The following is a 9,726-nucleotide window of genomic DNA, read 5'->3' on the forward strand; positions in this document are numbered from 1 at the left end:
TTATATATTTGAAAAGTCAGGTTTACACACTTACTAGCCTCAAATTGGAATGAAGTGGGAATAAATGCATTTTGCCTCGAATTGGAATGAAGTGGGATTCAACATCGATAGAGTTAATAATGAAGAACAAAACAAACTGTCTAATGAGCAGGCCTGACTGTGATGCGCCTCCAACAATCTGATTGGATTGAAATTCATTACAAAATAACTCAATGAATTAGACTCGAAACATAAATGTGGAAGCATGAGATGAGCCCAAAGAGTAAAATTAAATTTTAAAAAATTGGATCTAGACCCCATTCTCGATTATGGGACAAAATCAACTTACATAATCCAAAAACAAAACACTATACTTGTATTTGATACTTTCAGATTCTCATGAGTGAAGTTGTTACCTATTGCTCCAAAACATCTACGGAAACAAAATGGCAATATCATGCAAGAAAAAACATTGTAAAGTCATTATAAAATATCATCCACCATTGTAATAGTTAAGGTCAGATTTGACTTCAAATTCATTTCACACAATGCAGATATTCTTTTCGTACATTATAAAGAAAAGGGTTATATAAGAGACCTAAAGTACCAATTAAAAAGCCAAAGCCAAGAATGATTTGCCTGTCAACATAGTTGTAAGACATGAAACGCGAGTGCGTCCATTTCGCGGAAGCATGGAATGGTGAAACAATGGGGGCTCATGATAAGAAAATCCACTACACGAATAAACACTTACGTTAATAAATAAGATTTTGGGTTAAACGCAATGATAAGAGAGATACTTCACCCCTTAGGAAGGTTCATTTGATTGTCAGGGCCCTGTGAGGCACCCCATTTACCATGATTCTCTCATACTGTTGCCTCGGACAGTCTCCTCCTTCCAACATGTCATTGGAAAGTGAACGAGAGGTAGAGAAACGAAACCCTTGATGATGGGAATAGTAGCCACTGCCATTGCCATTGGAGAATGCTTGCTGCATATTTGTTCCCTGAAGTTCAGATTCTGCTGCTTCTCGATGACCAACAGATGAATTGTCATTCCAGGACATCTGATTGGTAACTGAGATGCCACTCGTGTTTTCGGGACATTGTGATGGAAGATTCAAACTAGTGTCACTGCTTTTGTTAGGCGTGGCTTTAGAAGCATCACTATCAAGCTTCTTCGTGTTTAAGAACCGCCCTCCACATCCTCTTGCTCTTCTCATAGCATGTAAATGTCGAGACTCATGAAGATAGGGCTGAAAAACACAACAAATAGATGCTTAGAACTCGTAAATGCACATTAAATGCAAATAGTGAATGAAACAAAGTAGAACATGATCCTGAATTAAAATTAAGTCTTGTCATTGTGATGTAATAATACATGAACGTAAGGTACTACTTCAAGCATCAATCTCTCAATAACAATATGTGCATAAGCATGACTTTAATGTTATCTTGTTGGAACAATGTTTTGCCAGTTTGAAATATCAGAGAAACTATCATTCGTGTCAACGGCTATTAGCATCATTAACCATCCCATTCAAGAAAACATAAACAAACAAGAAAAAAAATTTAAACTCGGTTGAATAATGAACTTAGTGGAATAAGTCAAAACAAACTTTGGCACTTAGTTTGAAAGCTATAATAAATTGTCAAAGCACCAGCTTCTAGTAAAAGCTCGAACATGAAGGCAGAATACAATAGCATTATATTCTCTCGAACTACCTAATGTTCAAATATCTGCTTATATCTTGCCTTTGACTTTGAAACCTCTCTTCTAGATTGCATCAATGATAAATTCTATCGCTCTTTATGACACATGTATGCAGCACTCAAGGATTCAGACAGTCTTCTGAGTCTCAAAAGTTATCATACAACAAACTTTCGTAACTTAGACACAGAATGGTACTTTTATCTCTTCCAAACTATTATTAATAAAAGTCCAATGATTTCATCCTTCCTTAATTACCACACCATGAGATTTCAGTATCATTGACCCACCAGTTCTAGTTCCCTTGCTGCCCATCAATGTATAAAGCAAAGATTGGAACATTTTCTTGCTTGTCAAAAATCTCAAACTGCTTGGTGCTTTCCCAGTTTCCTACTTTTTACAGTTTTAATCCCAGAAAGGAACATAAAAACTCCATGCCACCAGAATACCACATCAATTCATTTACACATGCAAAAGGAACATGGTTGAGATTGTACCAGACTTTCCTTAGAGCTTCAACCATGCAAAATTGAATTATGTTCTCAAGCATCAACACAATGAAGAATAGAATCGACAACTAAACTATAGAACTAACTAATATGATGTAGCACATTGATGAATCAAATATGTCCATGCTTATATTTAGACAAAAATTTTAGAAAACCAACCTTTCTGACTTTGATCAGTTTCTTTTCCAGCTCAGCTTTTGCACGTGACTGCCTTCGCCTCAAAATACCATGGTATTGCTTAGCATTCACATAAACTGGTTCCTCAGCCATTTCAAGAGGCAAAGCCATTCTAGCAGGATGCACTCCAAGACTATGAGAATGTACCTGAAATGATATTTAAATAATCTTCATAAACAAATTTCATACCATATTTGCATCCGTTTTTTAGAAAATTGTTCATTAACATTCAACTATTAAGAACAAATCTAAAGCTCGAATATTTAAGTACATAATCACTTTCTCAAATATTTAAGTACATGTTACTAAACTGCAGCACTTCTAGTTATATATGCGTATAAATCATTCCTATATTGTAATTATTGCTAAAACAGTTTTCTATGTTTATATTATACCCGGCCTTATGTGTAATCTTAAATATAAGTTTCCTTTTTGCACAATTGCCATTTGACAATTCTACCTTGACAAGTGATGTTCCGCGTACAACCTTTTTCTTTTTAGACAACAATACGGATATTCTATTATTTATTAGCAACATATTAAGCAAGTGGAATTATGAACCAAATACAAAAGCCTTCCACATTCTACATCAAGTGATAACAAGAATTCATGTTCAACCATATTTGTGTGCAAGATTCTGAAGAGAACAAGTTTATTTCGTTTCACTTACTCCCTTTTAACATGTAATACCGTTGGGATAATAATAAATACTCAAAACTCTTGGGTCATTAATTATTTGGTATGAGGTACATTATGGAGAATTCATCCTGGAGACAGAAGAGTTATTGAACCACTGCATCACCACGGTGTTTTATTTACAATCTTTCTCCAACTCTTCATTTTTCTTAAGATACTCATGTCCGAAGCATATCCAGACAAGGTACAAGGCTATGACCTTCCAAGAGCCCTCTTAATATATGGAAATTTTTCTTAAATATGATCATATATGTGTCGCACACATTCACCGTCCGACACATAACCCCAGGTCCAAGTAACTTCAGTTAATTATATTTATAGTTAGAATCTTATTCCTTAATGCGACTAAAAAAAAAACCAGTCTTTCCTCAAGAACAACTCCTATTCTCCATTTTTTCAGCCCCAAAATAAGAGAAATAATCCATGCACACAAACCCATCCACAACCGTAAGTGACAGTTTTTGCTGTTTGACTACCTTTCTTGAACTCATACTTTTGAACTCGTACATATTCATCTGCTTTTACAGTCTAAGACTATTGCTCCAACTATCCATTTGTGTCCAATGCATATACGAACATTGATATGGAGATATCCTCAAAGGATCCTCCAAAACCATTAGAAACAATAACTTTAAAAAATTGAAAATACTCGTGTCAAGCACATCCTGATGTCCGACACACACACTGAAGTCCAAATGACTTGAGTGTATTTAACAAATAAATGGAGCTACAACCATCTTGGTAGAAAATAACTTTATAGGCAGTCAAAAGACGAATATAACCATACAAAACCAAGCAAGTAGGAAGATAAAAAAATCTTTATGATGACTAGTGAACTACATAAATTCATACCAAAGATTGAGGTACATAAGGAGGCACCACTCCCCCATAATATGGATCCGTGTATGGATAGGACGGACATGCCTGCAAAAGAGTTTTCCACTTAGACTTCCATCATTACACCTTGGCCTTGCATAAAAAATGGAAAGCAGACATAATTTTGTTTTGTTTCTAATCCAATAATTATAATAGAGACAAACAAGAGATGGTTCAACCATTGGATCAGACAGAATTCATCTTTTGACCTTTCTATCCTTCCTATCAAACCAAACCCACAAAAGATACATCCAACAGTTCAAAATGATTCATCATGCAAATTCATTTTCATAACTATGTGTTCTCTGAAGAGAGAGGAAGAGAAAATTTACAATCGAGTGGCCAACGAGCTCCAGCTGGGGTTCTGGTGGTACATATTCACCCATTGTCGGACGTATGATGGGTATAGCATGTTGTAAATATGGCTGTTCATCTCCACATTTCCCATCTTGTCACAAAAGAAAAAACCTCCATTAGCTTTCACAGCATATGAACATGACGTGCAAAAACAGACTGAAAATTCACAATTGTTCAAGTACAGTAGCATCTAAGAAATGAAAACAATACATTGCCAAGAAAACAAAGAGAGCCATTATTGAAGTTTGGCTATAACAAAGTTAATTAAATGAGTGCAATTAACACCACTCAAAAGTTTGATCAGGTTAATGTCCTTGCGAGGTCTCATTGAAACCTGCCTTGCGGTTATATCCTGATTACACTTTCAAGTCTTTTAAATTGCATGACTGCAACTCATGTACATTTATGAAGTGAATTTTATGCCTTGAAAAATACGGCACACAAGAAAGAATTATGACTTTTTTACTTCAAAATCATATAAATATTTGATAATTCAATTTTATAAGGGTCAGTATCTGCATGCATGTAAAAGCTCGCTGCAACAAATCAATCACTTATATTATGAGCTGCGTTAAATTTTGCTCGCATGCAAACATTTTGAAATATGATATAGCCTTCCGAAGTTGATGCGTACACAAAGAACTTAGCCTCAATGGTTAGAGTGTGGAACTGCGGACACTTAAGAAGTCAAATTATTACCTAAAATAGGCAACTGTACCAATGTTTTTAATTCAATAAAACATTCTAGCAATACAATATCATGCAAGTTACGTTCTTTGCAACTCATTATAACAAGACAGGAGCTGATTAGTAACAAATGGTGCATTGAATTCTTGTTAATCATGATCTTAAAGCCAGGTACTGAGCCACCCTTTTTATCGCACACTTAAAATCCATGAACTAAGATTGCAGTTCAAGTTCACTCACATACAGCAAACCCTGTGTATAAAACAGCATGTGTTACCTGGATGTGGAAATATAGTTAAGGGCATTTCTTTACTAGAACAAAGCTTATCATCAGTCCTAATTGTGCTTGGAGATTCACTTGTTTTTGTCCCTAAACCGCCATTTGAGTGTTTGGCCAGAGATAAGCTTGTCCTGCCTTCTCCTAAAACACCCGTTAAGAAGGAATCCTGCCGTGTGCTGCACCAACAAGGTTGAACCTGAACCATTTGCGGTTTATTGTTATTTGCATTGGGTTCCGGATGGTTTGTACCATCTGTTTTTTGGTGCATGCTTCTGAAGTCTAAAATCTATGACACCCTGACCAACTGCTTGGTTATGCAAATAAAAGAAATATTCAGTCAACTAATGCAGCGATTAATATAGTCAAGAAAAGCATATCATAATGATCACTTTATTAAAACGTATATGTCTATCTTCGAACAATTAGCTAGGACATTCAGGAGAAAATCCATATAAAATCAATTGCATAGATACATAGATTAAAGCAGCCACTGCAGGACATTACATGAGAATGAAATCTCAAAGAACATACCATATAAAGATAACTTGGGATTCAAAAACCATTATTGATGCTGCACATAATGGGAGGAACACAAAAGCAAAATTGGTTTTGTCTTTTTTATATGCATGTACTTCTTTTCCCTTTTTATTTTCTTTTCTTTTCTTATAAACAAATGAGAACTAAACACGTATATAACCACGAGTATTTATGAGCAGTACATTATGAACGCATTTGGGGGCGTAAATCAAAGATGCATTTAGAGACCATATTACAATTAGAGTTGCAAATTAGCTAACGTTATCCCAAAGTTTCATTGATGCTTTTATTCACAAAAAATAAGACTCTCTAAACTATAAAAAAACACATGTTCCAACAACAATGCTAAACATGACCTTAATATGCCAGCTAAGATTATCCTTATTTCAACCTTGCGGGCATAGCCAAAACCCTGATTTAGCTTCATAAACAAGTTAATTAGAGAATGATAGCTTCACACCATCCTACTTTTTTGTATTTCTTGAACACTACTTTCCTGTATTAATGAAGTGTTCACCCAAAAAAAGGGCCCTATAGCTAACTCTACAAACTTGGAAAAGGCTTGATTTATTTTGTTGTCCTTTTTAACAAGTAAGCAAAGAAGAAGGGCAATTTTGCAATAAAAAGTACCTAAAGTTTGTACCTTTAAAGTATTCCAAACAAGATACATTAAATGTATAAAACTATGGGTGCTTAATTCTTGATACTTCAGTACTAGTTGAATTGATATATATGTATTCTTGACCTCTCTAATTTCTAACCATTTATGGATCATGCTTAGGTTAAATACTAGAAATATTCATCTAGTTATGTTTATGCTATGTTAGTATACACGATCTCGGGCAAAATAGACATGTTAATTTTTTCTTTATTTGAAGGATCATAATTCATACCCTCCGTATCGGTATGGAGCAAATAAGAATCTAATTAAGCATAAAACTTCAGCAAGGCTAAAAAAGTACCCAATTTTTTTCATCCAACTTCCATTCGGTTGTTGCTTTTGTTCTTTTGCTACATTTTTTAACAAAAAATATAATCCAAAAAGCACTAAACGAACAAAAAATGGAATAAAATATAACACTAAATTATTATATATATTGTTCTGCAAAAAGGATTCCATATCTAGTCTTTAATCCATCTAAAGAGGATTGAAATCGGTTCCAAACTTTATGTATATCTCATCTTAAACCCATTATACATAAATAAAAAAGAAAATCAGTACCTACATTTAGCAAGAACATGAAAAGACCGGACACATCAGATCATGTCCTCAGTATCATCATTAACATCCATAAGAGAACATACATACATGCATGCATGCACATACACAGCTTGAATTGTGATCCTTAGTCCACTTTCTTATTCAAAAAAAGCCCTCCAAAAATAGTAATTAAAACAAATATATCAATGAAAACCAACAGAAAAAAGGGAAAAATATAATAGATCCTTCAAATGAAACAAAACAGAATCCTTAAACAAACCATTTCTGGAAATCAAGAAAATAGAAACATTAAAATAAGAGAAAAAGAAATCAAAACCCAAAAGAACTATGGAAATAACTTGCATCAATAAAAACCAATAGAAAGAAACACTTTTTTTATTCAAAAATATATAAAACAAAGATGAAATGGGAAAGAACTTACTGAGATGAATAACTCTAAAAAATAGAGGAAAAAAATAAACCCTTTACCTTTTATCTCTGAACTCTCAAACCAAAGAAGATATTATATGGCACTGTGTAGTATAGTAAGTGATACATAGAGAGCAACGAAACCAAAGTATTAAATAAATTAAAGCGAAATTAAGAATTATTAGTTTTTCTATTTTTTAAAAAAATTGAAGGTGCTAAAGAAACGTCGTTTTCCTTCTCCCGCTTAAAAGGCTTTTTTATTTTTTGTTTTTTGTTTGGGTGAGTTAACGGAAAGCAAGCGGGAGGAGTAATTCCGTTTAAACGGCGAGGTGACGTCAATGTCTCTTATTTTTTTTCATAATGACGAGATCATCCTTCTTAAGTCACAACAAAAAAAGTGTACGATGTTCCTTCTTCTTTTTTTCTCTAATTTTCCTTTTTTTTTCTTACCTAATTCTCAATTTTTTTCTACCCACGTTTCATTGACGATTTTCTTCTAGCTTAATACTTCATTTGATCCCTAAAGTATACTACTTTTTTCATATTGGTCGTTTTGATTATTTCCCATGCAAGCTCTCAAAAGACTTGTCAACGTGAAAACATTTGGTTTCAAAGTTGAATTCTTCATCATATTATATAGCTCCAATGCCCAACCACATGTAAACCTACTATTCTTGTGCTAATCTAGCAATGATAGTGGTTCATGAAACTACATTTCTCAAAAGTATTTTTTTTCAAACACTTTAGCCTTCTCCAACTCCCCAGATTTTCCATAAAATGTAACTAATGAAATTCCCACAGAAATGATTTTTAAAAACTTGGTTTTTATTGGTAAGTAATGTACTGAATCCCACATCAAATGTTATGTTTTGATTTATGTTACGAGGGTAGAACTTTAGTTTAGAAAATCGTGTAGCCTTAAGCGATTTCTTTGCTTCAAATCTGCTTAAGTTAGCCTAACTTTCAAAACATGATAATTCTAGCAAAAATTCTTTAAGACACTGAAGCAAAACGGAAGTAAACTCGAAAGAGAAAGAAGCCACGAACGAATAGAAAAGCCATAGAAAAATAATGCACACCAAGTGTTTAAGTAAATGCTCTAAAAATATTCTTAATTCAAGAATGAAACGATTACAAATGAAAGAGGAAGACTCTATTTATAGTTAAACTCGCTCATATCCAACGGTATAGATCGAATTACATCAATGGTTGAGATTAGTTCCCATCTATAATAAGAGAGTCTTAAGAGATTTAAGATCTATACATCTTTATCCTTTAGGATTTACAATAATTATCCTGGTAAAAATATAATTTGTTGGAGTGTTTACATTTTAACTAGGATCTAAGTAGATAGGCCTTGAGTCTCTTCCAAGCAATGGGCCAGTCTTGTCGGGTCGAATGACTCCAAAGAAACATGAAGGTTTGAAATGTGTGTATCAATTACGGGCTCATTTGCGTGTCTCATTACATTCTCCTCCATTTATTCTCGTGATGCCCTTGGCATCCTCGAAATGGAACTGGTCTATCTTCTCTTGGAAGTACCATAGAGCCTCAACATGTTCTTAACTAACCTCACTTTCGAGAAATCACTTCCATCGAACAATGTACTCTTGCCTCAGGCTGTAGTATTTTTTTCGGATAACTTGATTTGCCATGATGCACTCAACATCACAATCATAAGAGACTTTTACCCCCATTGGTGCTCGTTCAAATTTTCCTCAATTTGGATCCTCTTGATCCGCATGATCTTCATGAAAAGGCTTAAGCATACTGACATGGAACACTGGATGAACCTTGAGTTTTACTAGCAACTCCAGTTTGTAAGCCACTTTGTTTACCCTCTTTTAAAACTCTGAAAGGCCCATTATACTGTCGCACAAGTCCTTTGTGTAAGCTAGTGTGGCACAAAATCAAGTGCAATTTAGTAAAGACTAAGTCACCAACCTAAAGTTGCACATCTTTATGATTATGATCAACCCACTTCTTCTTGCACTTACTTTCCTTGTGTAGACAAGCTTTGGCTAAGTCATTCTGCTCTTGTCAATTTTTAGTAAATCGATAAGTTGTTGGATTTGGTCCTATATAATAGGCTACAATAGCATTGAGTGTGAGTGGTTGTTGTCCCATCACTATTTTGAACAGACTCAGATTCGTGGCCCCACTCCACTACAAGTTATAAGAAAATTGGGGCATATCCAACAACTTTGGTCAATCCCACTGTGTAGAACTCACGTAGTGCTGAAGATAAGTCTTTAATAAAGTATTTTCTCTCTCAATTTGCACATCA

General features: G+C 34.3%; 1 protein-coding gene across 3 annotated transcripts; it reads right to left on the bottom strand.

Annotated features, from left to right (window-relative positions):
* Positions 1-437: 437 nt before the first annotated feature.
* On the bottom strand, positions 438-7,650 carry LOC107921027 (nuclear transcription factor Y subunit A-9). 3 transcript variants are annotated; one of them, XM_016850880.2, is made up of 6 exons: positions 7,500-7,650; positions 5,270-5,576; positions 4,281-4,396; positions 3,925-3,996; positions 2,359-2,523; positions 438-1,235 (listed from the first exon to the last, which is right to left on the bottom strand). In XM_016850880.2, exons 2-6 carry the CDS (start codon positions 5,538-5,540, stop codon positions 798-800), a joined length of 1,062 nt encoding a protein of 353 aa, XP_016706369.2. In that variant the 5' UTR covers positions 5,541-5,576; positions 7,500-7,650; the 3' UTR covers positions 438-797. The 3 variants fall into 3 exon arrangements, with proteins under 3 accessions (XP_016706369.2, XP_040942443.1, XP_016706370.2); XM_041086509.1 differs by having other exon boundaries at positions 5,270-5,579; XM_016850881.2 differs by having other exon boundaries at positions 7,453-7,650.
* Between the last annotated feature and the right edge of the window lie 2,076 nt (positions 7,651-9,726).

The sequence above is a fragment of the Gossypium hirsutum genome, chromosome D01 (genome assembly GCF_007990345.1).
Source record: "Gossypium hirsutum isolate 1008001.06 chromosome D01, Gossypium_hirsutum_v2.1, whole genome shotgun sequence".
Classification (NCBI taxonomy): domain Eukaryota; kingdom Viridiplantae; phylum Streptophyta; class Magnoliopsida; order Malvales; family Malvaceae; genus Gossypium; species Gossypium hirsutum.